The sequence below is a fragment of the Gavia stellata genome, chromosome 7, assembly GCF_030936135.1.
Source record: "Gavia stellata isolate bGavSte3 chromosome 7, bGavSte3.hap2, whole genome shotgun sequence".
In the NCBI taxonomy this organism is placed as follows: domain Eukaryota; kingdom Metazoa; phylum Chordata; class Aves; order Gaviiformes; family Gaviidae; genus Gavia; species Gavia stellata.
In genome coordinates, this window is record NC_082600.1 from 20864724 (window position 1) to 20890106 (window position 25383).

The 25383-nt window shown below is 39.6% G+C and overlaps 1 protein-coding gene across 1 annotated transcript in view; it reads left to right on the forward strand.

Annotated features, from left to right (window-relative positions):
* Positions 1-8793: 8793 nt before the first annotated feature.
* The window catches only part of PTPN21 (protein tyrosine phosphatase non-receptor type 21), a 37843-nt gene continuing 21253 nt past the window's right edge, over positions 8794-25383 (forward strand). The window contains exons 1-4 of the mRNA XM_059819248.1: positions 8794-8982; positions 20272-20441; positions 22583-22680; positions 25215-25282. Coding sequence (XP_059675231.1) covers positions 8803-8982; positions 20272-20441; positions 22583-22680; positions 25215-25282 — 516 coding nt within the window. The 5' untranslated portion in view covers positions 8794-8802. The remainder of the gene's footprint in view (positions 8983-20271; positions 20442-22582; positions 22681-25214; positions 25283-25383) is intronic.

The window sequence follows — 25383 nt, forward strand, 5'->3', positions numbered from 1 at the left end:
GCCCCTTCCCGTCGCGCCGCGCCGCGCCGTGCCGTGCCCCCTCCCCTCCCACCGCGGCCTCCCGGCTCCGCTCCCGCCGCAGGCCGCGCCGCCTCTGGAGCGCCGCGCCGGAGAGTGCGCGGCCTCCGCCTGCGGCGCCCCCTGCTGGGCCGCGGCGGTGCCTCCGCGCCGCCCCCGCCGCCTCGCCCCACCTGCCCCGCGGCAGCGTCCCCACAGCGCGGCGGCCAGAGCGAGCCGGGCGGTGCGGCGGGATACGCTCCGGCAGACGACGAGGCACTAACGTAGAAGCAACAGGTGCCCGAGCTCACCCTGACGCCCCTCAGCAACCCCCGCCTGCTCCCCACGTCCCTCCTAGCCCCTCTCCCAGCAGCTGTCCCAGCCAGCTCTGCGGCGCTGGAGGCGCGCACCAAACTGCCTCTTTACCGTAACGCTCCGTGTGCCCTGTCAGCGCTCGGGCTCCGCAGCTTGCACAGGCCTGAGGGCGGCCTGGAGGGTCGGGGTACCCCTGGAGCGATGTCCGCGGACAGCCGGCCCCAGCTGGGAGGCCGGCGGGCAGGGAGGCGCGGCCGCCCTGGGCCGTCCGTCCCCGCAAACCGCGTCGGAGCCCGTGGCTGCGGCCCGCCTCGCCCTGCAAGCACCAGGCTCCCACCGCACGCTCGGGACTAGGGCCCTGGAGCAAAGAAAATACATTTATCTTCTAGCATATCTCTAAGTAGTTGTGTGTTCGAGGGTCTACTCTTAATTACTCAAGTGTTACATTCAGCTTTAAGCTGTTTCTGTCTTCATTCCTTTTTTTTTTATAAAACTGGTTTGTAAAGTCCTGCCACATGGCCTAGGATAAGTATGAATACTGTAAGATGAACTACAAGGTTATTTTAATATTAATGCTCTTTCTTGAAAAGTAAAAAAATTGAAGATTTAAATATCTATTAGCTTAAAAAAAATATGGTATAGCAACACACCAAGTATCAAAGTAACTTTTAATGCCGTACTACAAGTATACTATAAAAGTATTTTAGTATTATAGTATATTTAGCCTTAAAACAACATGCATTTTGGTCTTGAGTATTTTTTTCTGAGAAAGTCATCTACGAATCTTGTTGCTACAAGGGATCAGTTGCAGAGGGAGGAAGAAGTACGTGGAGAAAACCCTACAAGGCACATAACAGTAAGCAGAAAAGAAGTCATGTTTGGGGCATACCATTTATCTTTTGCACCAGTGTCCCAGCTTCAGCTGATTTAGTGAGTAGTAACATTATAGAAAGCCCAGCTTACAGATAAAGGGTCTTTTGCAAGTAATGCCACTGGGTTAAATAAACTTCAGGCGCTGTAGTTAACAGCTGTATTAATCTCTTTCTGCATCACTGCTCCTAATATAAACCAAACATCATACAGAGATAGCCTAGACTAATTATTGCTAATGCTGAGCTGTTTGCCTGACTATGCTTATAATACACTTGTGTTACAGTGAGATACCACTAGTAACAGATTAGTTTAATTACAACATTCCATTTTAACCTTCAAGAGACACATTTTGCTCTCTGTAAGATTTCAAATAAGTTGTATTACTTCATTATTGGAACAAAAAATAATTATTGAGGGACAGAAATAGGAATTGAGTTCATTTCATAACTAGTGGATTTACTTTAGAAAGAAATACTGTGTTTAAAAAAAAAAGTATCCTTTGTGAATAACAACAGGAGCTCATTGCTTCAAGTTCAGTGCTGCATGTGTATGTGTAGGAAAACTGCCTGTTTTCTTCTAACAGGAAAATTCTATAACCCGAATTAGTTATTTAGTAGAACATGGTTCAACTTTTTACAGTGCCTTATAAGTAAAAATGAATCTTGCAAACATGAAATTTCAGGCTTCAAGCATGTAATAGACATATTGTATGCTCATTTTTCTAACACCTTCCGTTCTCTGCACTACCATCAAGAAATATGTAATGATGCATAAAGGCCCAGCTATCTCTTGCTTTTTCACAAATAAGAAATGGAATGATGAAAAAACAGGGAGGCTTCAGACACAAAGTCAAAACATAGAAGTGATGAATAAAGTGAATTTGTTCAGAGAACAGCTTTAAGAGTCACATGCAGAAGCAGAGGTATTCTGACTTTTCAGTTCATGAAGTTGCTATTTTGCATGGCTAGTGAGTAAATCAAGATATTTTTCCACATGACTTCTTCATTGTCTCAGCATCTTTGGAATGCCCCTTTAACTGGTAGTTTCTGGATTATCCTGCCTGTGTTTTTATCACAAACGGAAAACTCTCCGGTAGGCTGAGGAGTATATACATGCATACCACTTTTCTGCCTGGAGGGTGACTGATTCTGCTTCCTATTTGGCTCACTTACAACTTCCTGTCTTACCATTAGTCAATGCAAAGATGTGATGCTGGACAGAGTTCCCAGAATCGGAACAAGATGAATACTTGTGTCAACCTTTACCCTGTTGGCTGATATACTCAACTGCAAATATGTATCTGGACCAGGATGGAAAAAAAAATCAAAACTGTTCCAGAAGGGAAGATGTCAAGAAGAACAAAATAGGTTTATCCCTGTTCCACTATGGGCAGGCAGCATTCAACCCAATGGGCAGAAACTTTTCTTTGTACTTACACAAGGACTACAGCACTCAGCTGTAGGATATTCGTCTTTTCCTCCCATAATCTTCAACAAGAGAGTAAAGAGTACAGGAAAAGATGCGGGTGTTTCTACCCATGCATGTCATGAATGTGGGCCAGGGATTAAACAGGGGAAGCAGAAGCACAGTATAGTGCCCTGAGGCAATCACTCGGTGTCTTATTGATGTGTCTTTATCAGAGTTCATCACATGTTCATGGACGCCTTTGTCTCTTTGGCCTTGTTACTGGAGTTCATAGTTGGAGCAAAGAAGGTAATGGAGAGCTGATGAAGCAAAAAAATGAGACAAGGCAAAATGGAGAAAGCGCAGAAAACCACAAAGTTAGGGTACAAACTAGGGTTATAGGAAGCAGAAGAAAAAAAATTTAATTCAGAAATAAAAGTTTGATGAGCTTCAAAAGGAGAAAATGTAGGCTATAGAGGAGCATATTGAAAATGTCCTAGCTGTCTCTTAAGATGAGGTGTTGTCTTTAATGTAAATGCGAAGAAAGAAAATGCAGCAAGGACTAACTACGGAAAGTAAGAAAACTCTAATAAATGCAACTTCTAGGCAGGGAATCAGGCAGGAAATGGGTGTGATCAAGATTTAGAATAGGAAATGTGACAGATGAGAGAACTGAGACCTTGTTTCCAGTATGAATTGTTTAGAAATAGGAGGGGTTGCCTCTATTACCCTGAATTTTCATGGCTTGGATTTGTCATGCACTGCATCAGCCAGTTTTCTCTGGCGAGTAACTGTAGTTCTGGCCTGTAGGAGATACCACTAGAAAAGGGTATCCATTTAGGTTAGTTCAAAGTTAGTTTATTTTACTCAACATAAAATTCCCCAAAATGAGTTCTTTTTTTGGCTTATGGACTGCTCATCATAACTATGGCTGATGTATAGAGGGGGAAAAAAGGTATTCGCCTGATCTGAGGAAAGGCCATTCCGTCTAAGAGAAATAACTCAGAAGAGTTCATCATAGTACAAAATTACCTACATATTTCAGCTGAGATTAGTGTCCTCCTGAGTAACATGCTATTTGCATAGTAGATCTGCAGGTTAGACCTGCTCAGACAGTAGCATGTTTGTGCGCTTTACATTACCAAAACACTTTCTAAGTTTTATAGTTATGAGTCAGCGTTCACATACTGACTTTACCTTTTTCCTCATCCCTGACCTGTTTCAAGTTTGTATGTACTTTTGCCTGGCTCATGCACTGTGGAGAGCCGTAAAATTCCAAATCGCATAGAACAATTACTGATTTCACATGTGTGCAAACACACAGGCAGAGGACTCCGTATATTTGTGAGACTGGAGTGCAGCCCCTTATAGGTTTGCATTGGTTAAACACTGTAAATATTACTTAATTGATATGCATTTTATGCTTGCTAAGACAGTTGTTATTAAGGGCATAATTTCTGCTGACACCTCTGGGAGTTTTAAGTCCTGACAAGAGCTGAAAGATCAGTCTTTAGTCTGCATTTTCTTGCTGTGTATATTACCAACAACTGAAACTTCACAAGGACTTTTGTTTTTAGCTGCAGACATAAATGTTTGTGCATAGGTCATTTGGTACGACACATACGGATTAAACCTTGAAAATATTTCCAAGCTGCGTGAAAATAAGAGCAACAGAATTTTTGGTAAGAGATTTGCCTTAATTGGAAAGGCTTAAAATAAATGATCATATGATTGAAAAAAGCAAGGATTGCCTGCTATTTGTTGTAACCCCTATTTCTGTAATGCCCCTGTAGCCAGAGAAGCAGCTGTTCATTGCTGACATTCTCCCTGCCAGGCATTCCAACTCTCTGAGGTAATGGGCTACAAGCATACGGGCCTTCGCTTTAATTCTTTCAGCGTATCCTTCCGCATGGATAGAGCGAGGGGAACGCCTCCAGGAAAAGAAATTAAATGCACACACACAGAGGCACACAGAGACTGGCGATTTGAAAATATTCCTGAGAACGCAATTTGCGCTCATGCAGCGCAGCATCACGTGAAAGAGCTTGCCTGAAGAGCTGGCTGGCACAGGTTTATCTTGTTGTAATATTTTCTTCCACCCCCAGCTCTTTACCCAGTGGAATGATATCCAGAGCAAGTTTTTTGAGACAGGAAGTGAGGAATGTTTTCACTATGAGTGATCTAAGAAGAAGGTGGGTTAGCCGAGATAGCAGCTGTTTCGGGCAAGAGGAACACAGTAAGTCAGTTCCTGAGAAATACCGATGAGATGGCTCCGGGAGAAAAAGTCTTGGAGCGCTGTGGGGTTTTTTTGGCTACACGTATGTGAAAGGAGACTCGGTGTCTTTGGATCGCTGCACAAGGTAAGGGGGAAACAGCAGGCACAGTAAAAAAATAGCGGGTGATCTTCTCTGCTGTGTACCGTAAGACTGAGGAGTTTCAAGCATTTACTTTTTGAAAAGTAAAGGCTGTAGAAGTGTGCTTCTGGAGGTAGGGGAGGTTTGAGATGTGTACTTATTGCTGCTCTTTCAGTCCAAGAGTCATGTCAAAGATTAATTGGTAGAACAAGGGGAGGGTGGAGTACTCTGATTTTTTTGGCTCCCCAAATATTTCTGAAATAAATATATGTATTTTAAGCATTTGAAATAATAGGAGCCCTTTTTCACCATTATTCATGCAGGCTGTTTAAAAAAATCTTTGTAAAGTAAAATGCTAATTATTGAGGGGGGAGTGGGAGGTGCAGGTAAAGGGGAAAGCTACCACAGTGCTCAGTAATCACACGTCAGTCACAGCCATGTTGCTGAAATTCTAATATAACATTTTAGAAACTACATGTTTGTGTTGAAATACAAAGTTTGGCCACTAAAGACATTTTTAGCTGTTGCGTGAAAATTACAGGCTTGCTAAATAAAGGCAACCTCGTAGAGGTTGTCAACTGGATTTGTAACTCCTGATGGTATGTAGCTCCTTGTTGCTAAAGTAGCTTTATAACAATGCAGATGTGTCTGAATTTAAAGTAATGCAGAAGGCAAATACGAGAGCAGCTAGCATTGCAAAATGCACAGCTGCTGAAAAAAACAGCACAGCTGTGTTTGGAAGAAGTACACGTGGCTAGCAGTAGAATTACTGAATGATACCTCAGTGTTATTCATCAAACTTGCCTTTATTTGACAATATTTATTATATGTCAGGAATTTTTTTTGAGTTGGTCTTTTGTGACGTGGACTGGAGGTTACTTACTTAAGTTTCCTTGTTATAAATGTGTTTCAGAAGTAACGAAGATTATGTCAGATATGTACTGAGTTAAAATGAAATTGTTCAGGGTAAATGCTCAGTAGAGCAATAAATGCAAACAACGTATCTTAACCTGAAGAGCGTTCCTGGCATGTTCTGAAAATTCTGCTCTAAACTTCCTTCCTATTCTTGCATTGCTACCTGTCTGCATAGTGAAATAACTGAAAGTCTGAGATTGCCTAATGTCAGCATTAGATGGTTTGGAAATTTCACCTGTCAGGTCAGCCTCTGGTTAGTGATTTTTTTTTTTCCCCCATGCCCTTAGAATACTTTTCTAAGGGTCTGGTGGGAGCATAAAAGTTTGAAAGTCTTTCATATTCAGTGGCATTACATAAAAACTGAGATTAAACCAGCACTGCCCTTCTGACTGCAGCTTTCAAAAAGATAAGTAAATTGGTTTCTCTCATTGCTGTAGCACCAAAGAAAGTGTGTAAGTGTGCAAAGAACGTATTGGAAAATGGGCCCCGGGGACGTGAGCTGAGGTCAGTCAGCCGAAAGCTACTCTGCCAGGAATAAACCCAGTGTGAGATTCTGCTGGCAGTGGGCAGGAAACTAAAAGTTTCTATCTGTAGAGCGTTCCCTGCATGCTGCTCCAGGGGGGCCGGATTTGGAGGATCAAAGTGCAGAGAATCAAAGTGCAGAGCAAGTAACAAAGTGAGGAGTCCCCGTGTATCCCTAAATTTTTCAGGGAAACCTGTTGCTATCAGATGTTATTTATTCTGCAGCTGCACCCAGAAATAAACTAGCTGGTGTTTGGGTCATGTTTTTTTTGATTCAGTTAAGATTTTAGGGGGTATCTGTTGAGGATGGGCATTGCGTAGGATGGCAGAACTGCTTCCAGATTATTAGAAATGCGGTCATGAAATATGCTTACAGTCATTCTTTGGAGTAGGGTTGCAAAGATGTCATTGAGGAAGAATGCCGTGCTGCCTCCTCTTTCTCCCCGTTTTAGGCCTTTAGTGTCTTTACACCTCCCTTTCTTCTTTGCCGTGCTGCTCACAAGGGAGTAGGGAGTCCAATAGGAGGTTTTCAACCTAAGAAGTTTGTGGTTCTGTTGAATAACGTTAAATTTCTGGGTGTATATATAAACGTCCAAGTAGTATATGGCAATCTATTTATTTACAGCTATACCTTTGAGTTTAAAAACAGGTGCGCTAGGAAGACTACTTCTTCCGACTCCCCCTCTCCAAGTAAATAGATGGCTTCGTGTTATTCCTGTCTGAGAATTCTAAGAGTCTTCAGAAATCAAGTTATGCCTTTTAAACTGTGCTACCAACACATACCCGCCTGAAAAACACGTAGGTGGTTGTTTTCTTCTTCCCTTCAGGCGGCGCGGCGCTGCCGCCAGAGCTCCCCCGGCAGAGCTCACCACGCCAACGGCACCTAACAACGAGGGGAAGAAGCGCAGCTTTCCCCCGGGCCCGGCTCCGCTCGCCAGGGCTCGGCTCGGCCCACGAGCAGCGCGCGCCCGGGCGCGGCTGCCGGCGCGGCGCGGCGCGGCGCGGACAGGACAACGGCCGCCCCGCCCACGGCGCTTGCTCCGGCCCGGGGGCCGCCGCCCCGCCCCACACCGGCCCAGCCCCGCGCTGGTAGCGCTGCGGGGCGGGCGGGTCCCGTCCCAGGGGTGTTATGTGGGCCCGGGGAGGGGGCACATCGCCCCCCGCCCTGGGACGCGTCGCTGTGGGGGAGGTGGTGCAGCCCCCCCCGCCCCTCCCCGAGGCGATGGTGGCTTTATCTCGCGCGTGTGACGCGCTTTCGCTTCAGTGGTAGCCCCAGTGCCCAGCTTCGCCGTAGCCCCTGCCCTCCACACACGTCCTTCTGTGTTTAGGGAATGTTTTCATTTTGCTTGTCCTACCGAAAGGCAGCGCCAGCAAGAGTGACAAATTTCTCAGGCTAGGGTGCGTGCGGTGAGGAAACACTTGACAGAGGAGAAAGGCGAAGCTTTTGTAAAGCAGTTGACAGGAGAGGAGGCGTGAAGGTGTTTGCAAAAGGTGGGGAAATGGGTGGTTACCTTTAGACTGGGAATAAGTATGTTTTTCAAGGAAAAATTGGAAAATAAATGGTTCTCGGAATCCGCATACTCTCTTGGTGAGGCAAAGTGTAACCTGAAACATCCTACGGCAGTTTAGCGTAAGAAATAATGGTACGGCTAGCTGTATGCAGGAAAAAGTAGAGGAATTGGATTTTAATTGTCTGGTAGGAAGTGGCTAAGGTGTGAGCTTTAATGCCTCGCTTCCTGCCTTTCTTTTTTTTTCCTTAATTGTTTCTGGGGCTTGGTTGTGTGTTTAATCCAACAGATAGCGGCTGAGGCTGCGCGCCGCTCTGAAAAACAAACCAGATGGCTGGATTTGCTCTTAAAGAACATGGCTTTGTTCAGTATTAGAAATACCTTAGGCAACTTGGACTTCATAGAGGTATTTCATTTAAATACTGATTTAGTTTAGAAATACTTATTTTAAGACATTTAAAGACACATTTGATTAAGACTCATTCACTTGCGAGTTTAAAAAAAAATCAACTTGCCAAAAACCGGTGGTGTCTGTGGAAAAACCAGAAACTCTGGTGCATTATTTGAATGCGTAACAGCTCTCTATTTTGGAAAAGTAGACTGATTATTTAGATTTAGAAAAAATATACATGGGGTTTTTTCCCATGTTACCATTCCCCTTTCAGTCAAAGTATTTCTGATTCTTGTATTTATTTGCTTTCTCTTTTGCTCTTTACTAGGATTCCGGTGGATGCCCCTTCTGCTTGTCTCTTGGTGGAAAACTTGCTTGTCTTTAATGGATACTGCTGCTGCTGGTTGATCTCTGGAGACTTTACAGCTCCTTACCTTTTGAAAGGACATAGCTGCTTGTCCCCTCTCAAGGTCCTGGTGATAGTAGCTTTTTATCAGTAACCATCTGCGGAGGAAAAAAGAAGATGCCTCTACCTTTTGGGTTAAAATTGAAACGAACTCGACGTTACACAGTATCCAGCAAGAGTTGCTTGGTGGCTCGTATCCAGCTGCTCAACAATGAATTTGTGGAGTTCACGCTCTCGGTGGAAAGCACGGGCCAGGAAAGTCTGGAAGCGGTGGCTCAAAGGCTTGAATTGCGGGAGGTGAGTGAACTGTCGAGTGAAGGCATGATTTTTGTCTCTGGTACTAGGTGACCTATGTGGTGAATCCTTACCATTTGGGGCAATCAGTTTGTTTACTGGAGCAGCTATCCTATGTTCCCCTTGTTTCTTCACCTTCTGGTCTTGATGGGGACTTGCATTGCCCCAAAACAGTTGCAAAACTTAGGTTGCAGAACTAGGGAATGCCCAAGGGGACATGTGAGAAGTGGCAGTGAATAGAAGCTTAGAGCGATAAACAAAGCGACTGTTTTTTAAACTTGACAATGCTGAAAATGCTGTTTAAAAAAACCCACAAAGCAACAAAAAAAAAATTCTGCCTAAGCAACATGGTTAAGAATTACCGCAAGACTTGAGACAACTTTTAGCTAAGGGTATGAAAGAGAGTGTGGCTTGTGTGCATGTATTTTTTTCCGATGCATTAGTGCTGTGAAAAGAACCTAAAGCACAAAACGTGGTAAGTGTACCAGTGACCAACTATTTGTGTTGCTTGTTCAAATACCACAAACATGTTTGCAGGCACTGTCTTGGATTGGAGCAAGCATATAGTTGTTTAGATTGAGTGCTGGCCTCATGAGGAAACATGGTTTGCATTAGATGAATCTGTATCTATCTGTGCAACTTGCCTTTTTCCCTAAAAATTCAATACTTGATATTTTGAAGGATCCTTTTGCAACTGAAATTTACTGTTCCCCCACACATTTAGTGATTATTCATACATCTCCTGTATTGGGTGAATTACTTCTGAAATGCTGAGATGTGAAATGTTCTTTATAGAAATCTACATACATTACCAACGTATGAACCAACGTCATTGTTTTATAATTTTGTTGAACACAGGTAGATTTGATTGCAGTAGCTGAATGCTCTTGATCCTGTGTAAAACTGACATTTCCCGCTAGAGTCTCAAAAGGTTTAGTTCGTTTTGTAGTTATTAAACTGTGACAGCATGTGCACTGTGTGGGGCAGGAGAGAGAAAGCTTGTAATACAATTTTAGTGTTGCTAACATTGTTCTGACAAAGATACTTTCGCTCTGTTATGTGATCTGCCATATAATGGTGTCTTGAGTGTGGGATTCAAATACAGGATGAAAACCCTAGACTTAGGTAACCAAAATCAGAGTAATCGTGAAAATAATTGTTGTCTAATAACTATGATTTTTTAAAATGTCGTATTTTCATTGTCAAGCAATTGCAACTGCTTATAACTTTGTTCAAATATTGAGCGAATAAATTTAGGAGTCAATCCTGCAAACATTTATTAATGTACACAGCATGCATTACTGTAGGATTTCTCAGTAGGAAATGCTATTTATAGTCAATTGTTTTCAGAATTTTTTTTTTTTCTGTTTGGAGAATAATAAATGAAACGGGTGTGAATCCGTTAATCTCTAAGTGTTTGTTTACTGTAGTTGTTTTCAATCCCAATATGCATTCTTGTAGATTCTCCAAATATTTTTTTTAGTATACAGTTATTTTGGAAAAATGCAATTCTGTGCAACAGTATAACTTCTTTTTTTTATCTTGCTTCTTCTAGCAAAAGGAGAATCTTAACTACTGTCGTAGCCTTAGTGTTTACTTAGAAGAACACATCAGATATCATATATTTAGAATTCAGTTATTGTTGTGTGAATGGAGTTTGTCAATTTTATCTATCCACTTTCAGATGTCACTGCTAAGTCAACAGAAGGCAAAGAATTTTAACTATATTTGGTTTGCAAAATGCAAAGGCTTTGTCTTATTGAATGACGACTGCTAGCTTTTGTTGAACTAGTCACAGAGTGTTGGAGATGCAGGTTTTTTTCAGCTATTCTTCATTATCTCTTTCTTTGGAGCTACTCCTAAAAATCTGTTTAAAAAAAAAAAAAGAGAAAGATGGCAATTCCCTCAATTAAGAGTCATATATCAGACTAAGGGAGTTGACAGTACACTATTGAACTCTGAGCAGATTCCTTCAGTCATGCATTCTTGCATGGATTATTTTGGCAGGAAAATGTGTTGCAATAAAAGGGAATGGAAAATAGGGATATAAATTACTTTCCAGAGCTTGCATTCAAAAAATGTTTTTCTGCCTTTAAATAGTCAGATTTGCCAAGCAGATACTGGATCATTCCTGACTGCTTGCTTAGTAGAAAGTTTTCAGAAAGAAAAATTTGCTCAGCACTTTGCTTAAATCCACAAAAACATTAGTCCCTGATACTGTAAAATACGAAGTACTTTCTAGAAGATGTTGCATATTGTTAATGCACTAAGCACTCTTAAAGCATGAGTTTGAATTCAAAGTGTTAAATGTGAAAATATGACTGTTTATTTGAATACTGAGACTTAATGCAGTTATGAAAACCAAGGCATCAGTTTTGGATTACAGTGTATGGGCTACGCAGTTACGACATGTGGTTCCCATGCACCTTCAAAACAGTTTATTGCAGGAGGTATGAGGGGAATCTCTACCTTTTTACACATTGAATGGTAAAATTTGTAAATATCTCTTTCTCTCTGGTGTAGTCTGCAATTACTAAATTTGGGCAGTGAATTGAATGGCTTATTTTTAATGCTGTGCCATCTTTTAAGATATTTGTTTTAAAAGATCTTTGTGTAAATGAGTAGTCTTCAAATTATGCTTTGTGTGGCTAAACACTGGGGGGTTTTTTTATTTTCCAATTAGTACCTCTCAATTTCCAAGTTATATACCAGTATGGACACATAGTTAGGGTTTAGGAAGTCTTAAGTATCTTGACAATTCTATTTTTTTCCTGAATGGTAGACTTTACAGAAAGGTGAAATGAATGCATTAAACTAAGAAGAACATCTTCTGGTATTCCCAGAATGTGACTCATTAGCAATGGGTATGTAATGCAGTTCTCTTAAACTGAGGAGCTGGGGAAGGAAGCCAAAGGGAACAGGGAACTTAAGTTACTTACCCTTTATAGCTCAGCCTGTCTTTTATCCTGTGAGAGAACTTGATTTATGCAAAAAGCTGTATTTGTTGCAGAAAACTCTTCTGGAATTACAAGTTTTGAAAAACTGCTGAGAGCTCTGATTGTTAACTACCTTAAAAAGTATGTACAACACTGCTCATCTTGCATCTAGGGCATGAGTATACAAATTAAATACTTGAAAATATAGAATTTTTTTTTTAAAATGTTAATACAGCTAGATATCTATAGGATGTTTGGCAGGAGATGTTACGACTCCTTTACCTCTCTTGCTGGATCTTGTTTTATTTCTGTTTTCTAATAAAACTTCTAAACCAGAATGAAGGGGCAAATTCTGCTATTGTGTACAAGCGGAGTCTGACTTAACTGCAGATATGTGGTAGAGATTTGGGCCCAAGTACCAGAACTAATGCTAGGGAACTTCTGTGGACAGTATGTGTTGTGCATATGCAAGTTCTTGTGTTTGTATGTGGATCCTGAATAACTTCGAAGTTCTGAAACAGTGCTTCAGAAATGCTTGAACTATGCTGTAAAACTTTGCTGAATTCTGAAGTATCAGTTCTTCTTTGGAGAAAACACATAAAAATACCTTTAATTCAATGTGGTGGTTTCTTAAGTTTAAAGCACTCTTAAGAGTGCTTTAAAAATAAGACCAAGTATAACCATAAATATTCTTACATGTATATTTATCAGTAAACATATTGACTGGCAAATAAAAGTTGGGCCAAGTCATGACAGAGTAGTCACTAACATAATTATGTTTATGCCTTGTATCAAAATCTGACAAAGTTTTAGATAATGCTTAGAGAAATAAAAGGAGAAGCATTGCTCATAGTTGAACTGCTATGGTTGCCTCTCTGAACCAAATTTTCCTTAAAAATAGGAAAGGAGAAATTGTCATGGAGAAATGTATATAAAAATGCAGACCTTCAGTGTGTATTCTAATTGATTTAAAAGGTTCTATTTTATTGAAAAACAAACTTGACTCCATCTAAAACATATATTAATTATAAGTGTGCTGTAATTGTAATTTACAATCAAGATAAATTGAAGGACAGAGCAGTCAGCCAAAAATCAGGAATTGCCTCAGTGCAATTATTGCAGTTCTTTTTTCGGAAGGAAGAAAGCGATACATTCAGGTATAGGATTTGCACTCAGTCCTATTACACTGAGCAGCACAAAATTAAGGTTTTCCCATGAAAGCAATAGTGGCAATTAGGAAGGCTTGCCCCTGATTTCTTTAGCTTTTTTATAGTTAGGTCAGAATTTGACTATAACACTTAATTGTATTTTTTCACTGTCACAATGTCTGTGAATTGTAATTTTGACAGAAGAGGTTTTCTTCTGAAGGGAAGACATTAGTTTATTGTTTAGTATTTTTAGACTACTTTGAAATTTTGCTTTTCCCCATTGTCAAGCAATCAGAATTTAAGCCTCTGATGAATGGGAACATGATACTTCTTTTAATGTCAGTGCTGGGTAAGGTGTGAGTCCAAAGCAGGTATGTGAGTCCATCCTTCTCAGAGCCTTGGACAGTGGTGGGAAAAAGTAACACTATTTAAAAAAAAAAAAAAGTATATTCCTACATTTCTTGGTCATGTTGATTGATAACTGACCTGTTTCTGCAAGAGGTTAAAGTATGTCTTGATGAGATATAATGTCTCCTACGCACTATGAAGGTATTGCTCTTTAGCTTGTAAATCAGCCATCTTACCTTTGTCTGATGTACTGATGAGTAGAATCTGCCTTGCCTGTCAGAAGACCATTTATTCAAGATATTTGAGGGGTGTAAAACACAGTGTATTGTGATTTGTGCAATGTCTTAGTTTGAATAAATTAGAATATGTCAGGTGACCTTGCAAAGTATTGATTTTGTTTGTTTATTTCTTATCCCTGCTGTTTTGCTTGAAGCTATAGATGGCAATTGCTTTGTTTAAATAGCATTTGTGAAACCCATATTGGAGTAGTTAGGAGAAAATAATTGGTGGGGGGTGGTGTTGGAAAAAAGGTTTACATTATGAAAGAACTAGGACTTAAGGCTGACTTCTCTCCATATTTGTATAGCTACCCTGCTAAATACTCTCTCCTGCAGCTACAGTTGAAGATCATGTCAGTACTAGAACAACAAAAATAGTGTAAGCAAAAGTACCCTAAAGTGAGTAGCTTCAAGATGGGGAAGAGGGAGGGATTTTTATGAGGCTAGCCAGCGGTCCTCCTTTTTCTGCAAGAAGAATTGGCTGTGGTAGTATGTAGAGGAGTGCAGCTTTCCACTCGGTGGCTGGTACATGGCAAGACTCACAGGTTTCTTTCTCCACCACTTCCAGGAAGTCTTGGATGTCGTACACTGGCCAGTCCAGGCTGCTCCAAATCCTTTCTCCCCTAGAGATTTGGAAGATTTGTGGAGGAGGTTGTCTGTTGTGATAAGAGTGGAGCTTCTGGAGAATTTTCAGGGCCTCTTGTCTCCTTCCGTAGGTCTTAATATTGGGCGTAGGGTAAAGCTTTCACTTGGTATCTGGCAGTCGTGCATAGTACAAGATTATTGACCCAGTTGTCCTGCATGCAGTTTAAATAAACTGTGATATCCTGATGGCAGGAGCTGTTTTGTGTCCAAGCATGTAATAAAGCTAGACGCAGTGGAGCCCTTGGGCTAACTGGGATTTTATAAGTCCGACTGCAGTGCTTATCCTTCAATAATGAGAAGGTGTTTTCAGCACTCTGTTCGGGAAAGTCTTATGGCTTGTTTTATTTGTATGTACCAGTGTAAAAGAGGAAAAGCCTGAAAATATATTTTCATTGCGTTCTTCTGTAAACCCTGTTATTGTTTTGGGTTTTTTTTTTTGATTTCTTGCCTCTCATCTTAGGATGATGATTCCTCAGGTCACGGTACCCTTGAGGCAGGTAGTAGATTGCATTAATTAGAAGGCACTGTATTAACAATTAGAAAACAATTGTCTTTTCCAGTCTATTTGTAACCTGTGAGATATTCTGTAAGATTTATAATATAGGCTATTTGAATTAGCTGGGAAATATATAATTAAATACATAAGTTTGAAGTAAACTTTGAACACTGCTATGCCTCAGGAGAATGTGTGGTAAAGTCTATATTTCTTCCCTGCTTCCATCCGCAAAAAGTGGTTGGTTTTTTTCCTTTAGTCTGAGGGTTTATAGAGAATGATTTTTCTTTTTTTTTTCTTTTTTTTTTTTCCCCTCCTTAAAGATGCCAGTAATGGTGTTGTCTCAAAAGCCTAGGGAACATAACTTTTTCTGATATATTATATTGCCAAAAGACAGAAGGCACAGTCGAGTTTGGGGATCATAATAGGTGCTGTTAAGCTCAGGTGAGAAGATTACAGACATTTAATATCTGGCATATACATTTGTCATATTTATTTCTTTTCTAGACAGTGTAAACTGTGACCAAAATAGACCCTGAGATTCTGTATTAAAACTTTTTTTTTTATACTGATAATCAGAATAACTGATATATACAAATGATGTTTAGATCGGAACCAAAGTGGAATTATATTAGGGAGGAGGCTGATCCATGTTAAGGAAAATAAAATGAAATGCAGCATTTGTAGCTAATTAATATCAGGCAATTGGTACAGGGAAGGACTGTCCCACTGATTCCATTTCATATTATAAAACATGAGGAACAGCAAAGTATGCTCAATAGATGTTGAAACTGATGAGAATTTTAAGATTTAAAGCTCAGTTTTTAATGGGTTTGTAAAAGATAAGACTTTATTTTTAAAAAAAGGTGTTACTTAATTTACATCCAAGAATTTCTCAGTAAGCTTTTTCTCTTTATAAGTACCAATTCTATAACAACATAGAATCACATACCAGTTTGAGTTGGAAGGGGCCTTTGAGGGTTGCATGATCCCACCCTCTGCTCAGGAAGGCCAGCTTGCATCAGGTGGCTCAGGGATTGCCTGGGTGAGTTTGAGTTCCTCCAAGGATGGAGATTTGACACCTTTTCGGGCTAACTGTTCCAGTGTTTGGCTAGTCTTGTGAAATTTTTTTCCTGATCTAACTGGAATTTCCCACACAGCAGCTTGTGCCCACTGCTTCTCATACTTGCAGTGAGCACTTCCAAGAGCAGTCTGGCTCTGTCTTCTCTATACACTGCTCTTAGGAAATTGAAGTCCACAGTAAGATTTTACTTCAGTCTCTTCTTAAGACTGATGCGCCCCATTTCCCTGACTCATGCATCATGCTGAATGATATAATATAGTCATGTACGGTAATGTAGTTCTGTGGCACTCACACCTGATGAAGCTCCTCTGCCTAGCTTAGGAAGTCTGGTTGACTTCATAGATGAAGTCACTCCACTCCCACCAACTTGTGAGCTGTAATACTGTGTTGGGCTTTTGGTGCTTTTGAGTTCTTGGTAACTCTCGAACTTTTACGCAAAAATGCTTACTATTCCTGTCTCTAGTGACAGAAAGCAGCTAGGTGGAAAGTAACTGTGCTGAAATTATATGTTCTTTTTATTTCTGTTTGATTTTCTTCAAGGGGTTTGGGTCATGAATAAGTCACAAAAAGAAATGAACCTCAAAATAGTGTTAATCTTAACAGCTTAACATATTTTAAGAATTATGTCATGACATTCTTTTTAGAATTGGGTGTTGTCCTGAGCTGCTAATAATAAAATGTTTTAGCAATGAATAAAGATGGATTCTATTTTAATCAGTGTGAATATTCCAGGGTGCATAAGCTCCTCTGAAAACTCACAGGATCAAATTCTGCCCTTGAAGTCAAGTGAAAGGTTTGCATACAAGTCAGAAGACAGGCTTTGGTCGATAGTGTTTTGCTTGGCTTTCGTTTTATTTTTGATAGCCCAGGTTGGAGGAGTTTGTAAGGGAAATACCGTGGCAGAAAAATCTTCTTTAAAGATATGCTGGGTTCCAGAGAATATTTTAAAATGCAGAAACATTTTTCTTAGTCTCTTGAGCCAGTAACTACTTGGTTCTGTGCGTAGGCAAGAAAACGTGGTCAGTGTTTTAAAGAAACAGACCAGTGCAAGTAATCATCGTGCCTTAAAAATAGGCCATACATTCAGTTTAGACTTCAGGGTGTAGAACCAGGAGTATCTTACATCAGAGGGTTTGAACCAGTGGTGGTGTTAACAGAAGTTTGTGCTCTTTCTCTCCTTAGCTTTATGTTACACATCTGTGCTTTGAGGGTTAAATACACCAAGGCTGCAGATGAACGTTATTCAAACAGTTGCTTAGAAATTTTTGCATACATTTTTAGTTGGTTTCCAAAAGTGTGTGTGTGGTATCTTTTATAGAAGTCATTCAATTTTGTCGGTATGCTTCTGTGGTTCTGTAGCGATTACCCTTGATGTTGCAGTCTCTGCCTTGGCCTCTGCTGTCACCCAGAAGGTTGAGGTTCGCCGATCTGGAACGTCGCATCTCAACCTTTCAGATTGCACTCAGCCCAGGGCTGATGTGGTTGACCTGTTGGGCAGGTGGGCTGAGCCAGCACAGTAGGCTTTCTTTTTTTGTGCTCTTCCTAGCAAGTGCGATCAAGTAGCTCATGGCATATAATTCAGCTTTAACTGTTAGGTTCATTTTTTTGTCCTCTAGTTTACTTACTGTCTTGCATTATATATACGCTACTTTTATAACACTGGGAAGTTACAGGATGTCAGCATCACTGTCTGACTTTGGCTCCTGTGACTGTGCGCGTGATGACAACAGCCTTGTAATGAAAGAGAAATACACCTTTTTACATGCATTCCTTTCCTCATTCAGTCTGCAGGAAGGATTGAGGAGTAGTCATTCAGTACATTTTATCCTTTTCAGCGTGTGATGTTGCAGTGAACATAATATTTCTTTCTTAATGGTGTGGTACTACTGTTATAATTCCTATACTGTTATAATTCCTAACATCATATTGAATCTTAAGATACTGTCTTTTCAATATCCTTGTGGCGTGGTGGAGGTTACCACACTATATCTTATGGTTGGGGGATTGAAGCACAGAAATAAAAGCAAATGTTGTCTAAGGTATCAGCAAACTTTTTGTGCCTGGACTGAGAAATTTAGAAAACAGTGTTGTTTATAGCATTTGTTTTCAGAGCCATATCCCTTTTGTCTTCTTGAAACTGGAAGTATTTATGACTTCTTAAATTTGACTCTTGGTTTTCAGAATTCAGAAGTGACAAGCACGCAGTGTCCACCTGTGAAAAATTTGGTTTGTACGATTTACTTTACAAGAGAACTCTTTCTTATGTGAGAATACAGTCTGGTTCTCTATGGTGATTTTTAAACTTTCCCAACCATGAAACTCTTTTGTATATATCAGCATTCTGCTTTTTCTCCAGACACCTTCCACTATACTGAAAAACTGCTTTTTTCTTCTATGAACAGTTCTAACTTAATTTAATTTTTTGTGTTACATCCTACCTTTTTATCAAATAGGACCAGAGTTGTCTTAGAGTTTGCAGAAGGGATCTTAATTAAGGTTAAATGCGCAGACTTCACCCTAACATTTTTTTGTCTTCTGAATACTGATTTTGCAATTACATGGTAACATTAATTTTAATTTAGAGGATTTTTTTTTTAAACATTGGGGGAAAAAAAGCCCTCCAAAACCCAACAATTACTTAAAACTGTGTTGATGCTAATTCAGGGAGTGGCAAAGTAGTACGTTTTGCCAGTATGCCGTGTCAAAGAAACATTATGCCTTAGAATTGGATCTAATTTCCCAGTTTTGCTAATTTCCCAGAGAAGATGCTTTTGTGGAATAGATGGTAGTATGACTTCAATGCTACACCTTGACTTTTGTGCCCAAAATCACTTAATGATCTGTGCTGAATACGGAGCATTGACTTCTCTTGAAGTTTGAGATATAGCATACCTACCCTGTTGTTGTTAAGTTCATAGTCAGCCTGACAGAACTGTAGGGGATAGACAGAATCCCGTGAGGATAGACTCTTCATCCTGTTTAGAATATAAACTAAGAAGATGTATATATATGAATTTTCAGACATGTATATAAGCGAGTTTTCACAGGAAAGTACTGAAGTGGCCTTTTTCTACTACCAGCTGTTGCTCCCCAATGAATTTTGAATCTGTGCTCCAAAGCATCAAAATGCTAGAGCTTCTGAGAAAACAACAGTAAATACTTTGCTTGCTAGGTAGACAATTTTTCGAAGTCTAATTCACAGAAGTTATTGATGTAAAAAAATCATTATGATGAATAGTTCTTTGTTTTATAGAACTTCATCCTTAATAGCTTTATTTTGTATAAGTCAAAGACATCTGAAAATACCTAAAGAAAAGTGTTGGATTAAAGGTATTGCTACCATTTCTACATACATATGTGTATGTAGCAAGGACTTGGAGAATTTCCATATAAATGCCTACAGACATAATTGGTAATTCGTAGCATTTCCTTATCTCTCTCTCTCAATTAAAAAACTTACAACTATGATTTCTAGTTTTGCTATGATAATGACCTGAATATTTTCCAGTCCACGTCTGTTTGCTCGTCCAGAACTGAATGAAATAAGTGCTGCAGGAGCAGATTTTAATCATTTTAAACGTAGTGGAGAAATTTAAATTTGAATGAGTGGCTCTGCAGTGTGGATTTAGAACTATACCGTGGAGGGATAGAAAAATATTCTGGTCCAAACTCCTTCTCAGAGGAGATCTAATCAAAGTTAGGTTGTGTTGCTCAAGATGTTGTCCAGAGGGATTTTGACGTTCTGGGGATGGACATCCCTCAGCCTCTCAGGGCGATCTGTTCCAATGCATACTGTATTTTGTGTTTGGCTTGGTCAAGAGTTGCCTGCTCAGGCAAGGTAGCTTGCTGCTGTACCTGGTCATTTCCTTGCTCATGGGATGAGCCATATGTGTGCTTTAATGAGCTTGTCTTTGACTGACTAGCGGTCCTGTGCTCTTTTGTCCTCCAGCATCCCATGTGAACCCGCCTGCAGTTCCCCAGAGAAGCCATACTTTGCTCTCCTGCTGTCCAATGTCATTTTCTATTTGCTTTCCTCACTTCCCTTAGTTTTCCTGTCACACATGAATGCTTACTACTGACATCCATGAGTTGCCACAACAGGGTCAGGGACTGTTTGCAAATAAAGAGTAGGTTTGGTAATGTTTCAGGTCGGGGACCTTATGTACGTAGATTGCTTATCTGGAAGTACTATCTACTTTAGATATTAAATGTCTCTCCAGTTCTCCAAGTTTTCAATAATCCATAGTCTTAGTCAGTGTTTTAAAACTTTTATTTCTAAGTAGCAAGACTTTCATACAATGTATTTTATCTAATATCAGAATATTAACTTTTTTTCATCATTGAAATGCCTCTTTTTCAGATTACATATTTCAGTCTGTGGTATTATAATAAGCAGAATCAGCGCAGATGGGTAGATTTGGATAAACCTCTGAAAAAGCAGCTGGACAAATATGCCTTGGAGCCAACTGTGTATTTTGGAGTAGTGTTCTATGTGCCTACTGTTTCTCAGCTTCAGCAGGAGATTACCAGGTAAACTTCATACATGTGTCTATGATTTTGCTTTCAGCATTCTGAAATGTATGGTTCATTTAAAAATTGTCTGCTTTCCTCTCTGCCACCCCTACAGAAATGATAATTATTACTTTAGGCAGAATTTATGTTCAAACTGTGTATTTATTTCCCTTTTGAATATTTAAAATATGTGATAAACTAAGCAAACAACTTTATGGGGATCTTCGGAATCTATTTAAACCTGTTTTCAGTAATAGGCATACTTGCATGGTCAGTGTTTTAGTCCCTTCATGTTTGTCTTTCTCTTTTTTTGTTTTGAAGAGCCATATGTTGCTTTTGGGGACGTCCATCCTGCACAAAGCACATGCAGATTTTATTGAGCTATGCTTTCCTTTTTTGCTTTCAGTACTTTCTGTACTTTCAGTATAACACATCGGCAAACTGCAGGCTGAGCTTCAGCTTGTGATGTTTTTTGTGTATCCCTGGACAATGAAGATGGATGTTAGCTTTGATATCATATATCCCATTTCTACTGTGAATCTGGGGAACATCACATAAGTGGTGCTGACTGCAGGGGAAAAGTAAATTTGAGCATGTATACTGGCCGGTTATTCTTACGAGCCTATACATTGGCTTCTAGTGTCTTAATGTGTATAGTTGTTCTGATTTAATTATTATTTTTAACAGGCAAGTGAGTACAAAACCAGTAAGTGGATTGCAAACATATATTTGTTATTTCAGAAATATGTGCTTATTTAAAGAATATGATGTTTATGCTGAGCTTTAACAGCAATTTTGCAACGTAGAAAGCAGGAATTTATGTGCCAACCTTATAGTCAAGTCCTAGAGGATTGTACTTGCTTTGATGCACGATAGTGAGAGTGTGGATTAGTTTCAGAAACCTGTGGATTTTTTTCATGCCTTTTCAATATGAATGAGATTAAGCGTGTTTAAGTGAATTATATTCTTAATGTATACCAGGAAATGGAAATGTCATAGACAAAAGAGATGGTTTTTGTACTGTCATGAGGTAGTGTCAAGATTCTTCATCAGTATGTTTACTTTTAATAGCAGTTCTATGGAAAGAGCTTACATTCTACTGCTTGACTGGGAAGATTTATTTCCCCAAATGCCTTGATATGTGGTGGCTTTTTCCTTTCTTTTTTTTTTAAGGCCTGGGTTTAGTCCCAGTTGTTCTTGAGTGTGTATTATAAGGATGTTATCTACTGTCGTATGGCGTACTGCTTTTCTGTAGTAGGATCCAGAAGAATCTAAACACTATTTGTAAAATGTCACTGTATTTAACGGGCTGTTAAATAGCGAGGGAAGAGAGTCTTTTAGCCTGATGAAAATTTGTGTGGCCTTTACTTCACCTTTCTAATCTCTGAATGAATTGCAGCACATGCTTCCGTGTTCTCAGTATTAAAGCCTTACTTCACAGGAGTTAACATACAATATGAGGAAGTTAAGGAGCTTTAAAAACTAGACTTATAGAAGAGAAATGTCCTTCTTGGAAAAGTCTGTGTAGCTATAATGGCATTTTTGAGTTTTGAGGTGTTTTGGGCTCCAGGTAGTGTGGTCCATGGATGGCTGAAAGGGGCAGAAGAATTCAAGAAAATAGTGATTCAGACTGTGGACAAATGGTACAGCTAGTAGCGGTTGCATGTACAAGAGATGACCCAGGAAAAGGTCAGATTAAAGGAAAAAAAAAGGAGCCTTGAAAGCGAGCACAAAGTGTAATCAGAAGTTATAATGCAGAAATGAAAGTCACGATTGTGATTGAAGGGATGTGCAATGTTAAATTTATTGGAAGAGAATGCAGCAGTACAGCAGCAGTGTACTGAACAGTGTAAGGAGGAGATAATAAGATCATTAAGGAAGGAAGAGGTAAAAATAAAAAATTTGTGAGGGTATGGCAGTAGATAGGAATCGTGGAGATTCTTTGCTTTAAGAGGTAGCAGTATTTGATTCTGCAGTGATATGTGAAAGCTAAGGGAGGAGTTAACAAAGACCATGAAATAGTGGGTCTGAATGATGAGGAAGACTACCCTCCACACAAACGGGGGAATGCAGAGAGGAATTGGAAATGCAGGCATATTCATTGGCACTTTCTTTAAATTAAGAAGCCCATGTTAACTTCTTCTTTTTTTCCCATGTAGGTATCAGTATTATTTGCAATTAAAGAAAGATATCTTAGAGGGCAACATTCCTTGCACACTGGAACAAGCAATACATCTGGCTGGTTTAGCTGTTCAGGGTAAGTAAGGCAGTTGTGCCAATTAGCTAACGTTGCATTAGAAACTTTGGTGATATATTTTCTATTGCATGTTTTCTATTTATTGCTTAAAGACACAATTCAGTAGCTTATGAAAGGCTTGCTCCTTAGAACTCTGTCATACGGGCTGAGGAGGGGTAACAGTGGGGTCAGTGGCCCTGAACTTGCTGGTATTTCTGTGCAGTCCTCAGAGGTGTACCTGGGTATCTAACATGTATTTTCAGGAGCTGGGTTTGACTTAGACATCTGAATTCCTTTGGGGGCAAAGGCTTTAGTCGTCTGCTTACACTGACAGACCTTTCATCTATTTCTGCTAATGAAGACTATTTATTTTGAGATGGTAACGAGAAAGAGACATATTTTAATAAATAAGCAAATTTGAATGTACAGTAGTACTTACATCTCCACTTTTTCTCCTAAATATCCTAACATCTAAGATTATTTTAAGTTAGTACGCAAGACTGTTAACAATTCCTGTGTTCAAATAGCTCTTGAAGACCCATTTCTGTAATACCTACATGAAAATGGCTGCTTTATTTTTCCTAACTGAGGTCAGATGGAATAGAGTATACACCGGAGAACTACCAGTCCTAAGTTTGTCGGCACTGATCATGTCTAGTGTTCCCTGCTAACACGCTTGTTCGATCTTAAATCTCTCAAAATAGAAGTTTTTAATGGCAACAGCTTTGTTTAGCGTATTTGTATATTGCTTCACAGTGAATGCCACTCCAGTATATCTAACAGCAATTGTAAATCTGCCAAAATTGAAAGGGACTTAAAATCATTGGCGGTACATACAACTTAAGGGGTTTTTGTCTTTTTTTAATTATATGTGTTAGTAGTATCACATTAAAGATGAAGATTATGTTTTTTGAAAATGTGGTTACCAGTGGAGTAGGGTGAATTATATTAGTGCCTTGTTTATATAACAGTGAATTTGTTTAATCCAAGCCAGGATTTAATGGTCTTCAACAGACAAAATCTTGCTTTGTTATTTTCATATCTTTGGGCAGTGTAAATGTCTCTCTGCTCAGTGAGTTGTTTATAGAAATCTTTCAATATAATCCTCTTTCCAGATGGAAAATATTTATCCTTTTAGCTTTCACATTCCTTTTTCAGTTTTGTATGAGAGAGAAACTGTATATGTTGATAACACAGTGAAAAAAAAAACTCAGAAAAAATGCAGGTTCTAAATTAATGTGCTCTGACGATTGAAGTAGCTTATACCGTGTAGGTTAGTTAATTTTAGCTGGTGAACGAACAGAAGCAGTTGTTTGCTGATTTGAGTGAACTGGTTTCAAGAATGGTCTGTATTTGAAATAATCACAGTAGGCTAATTCTAAACACTGCTTTATCTCAAGTGCTGTATTGGTGTAGCTTGTCACAAGTTGTCCCCTTTCATCATAAATAACTTGCATATTAATTGTTAATGCTTAATACAAATTTGGTTCCTAAATGTATCTAAAATTATACTATGTGAATGAGAATCTGTGGTAATGTAAATAGGATCTGTATACTTGGGGATTGTGTTTATATTGTTGGGAGCAGCCGTTCCGTACAGACTGCTGTTCCACAGTTTCTCCTGTGAGACTGATACATAACTTTTCCAATTTAGACTGTTTTATTTCTCTCTTTGAAACATTGGCTAGTTTTTTCCTGGAAACAGAAAAAGAGGCAAATTCCTTGGGATGCCCTTTGGCATGACATAAAATCAAAACGGTTCTTAAGTCCCTTGTGAGCATGCCCCTGAGTCTAGGAAGGCTTCTAGGTCCCGCTTTCTGCACGTCTGGCTGCAGGGAACTGTGGAAGGCTTGAGAGCGGAAAGAGCCGGTGTCCAGGATGCTGTAGCTGCTCTGTGCAGTGTTTGAGTCCTGCTGCAGGTTAGAGCAGTCTGCCGGCGCTATACTGCAAGTAGTTAAGTTTCTGACAGGAGGGAGTAAAGAAGATGGAGCCAGACTCTTCTCAGGCAATGAGCACAAATTGAAACACAGGAAATTCCATCTAAACATAATAAAAGTTTTCTTTTGTGAGAGTGGTGCGACACTGGAGCAGGTTGCCCAGAGAAGTTGTGAAGTCTCCATCCTCTGTATTCAAAACTTGACTGGAGAAGGCTCTGAGACAATCTGCTGTAGCTGACCCTGCTTGGGGCTGGAAGGAGACACTAGACAGTTTCCAGAGGCCCCTTCCAACCTCAACCATTCTGTGATTAAAAAACCAAACAAATAAAAAGCCAAGGAACTAAGGAACTTTGAGCAACACTCTGATTGTTTTATCGTTTCTTCTCCTTTCCTATCCACAGGGAGTGTTATCAGTTTTTCTGAACACGGCAAAAAGCTGGGATGTGTTTTTACTTTTCCTCTTCATAAACATTACTGGTTAGTTTGTTCCATTGTTTTACTTTCAGATCGTAGTTCTATAGGATGGAGATTTGCTGCTTAGAGATCCTGCTGCAATTAATTGGGTATTGAATAATTTTGTTACAAATGTTTGAATCCAATAAACTTTTTATTTTTTAGCTGATTTTGGAGACTATGATCAGTATGAATCTCAGGAGTTTCTACAAAGATTTGCTTTGTTTCCAGTGGTAAGTACTTTCTTTAAATTGATAAATTTAAATTCTTAAATTGATAAATTTTAATATTTCTTTAGATTGGTAAATGCAAATCATTATAAAAGACTCCATGA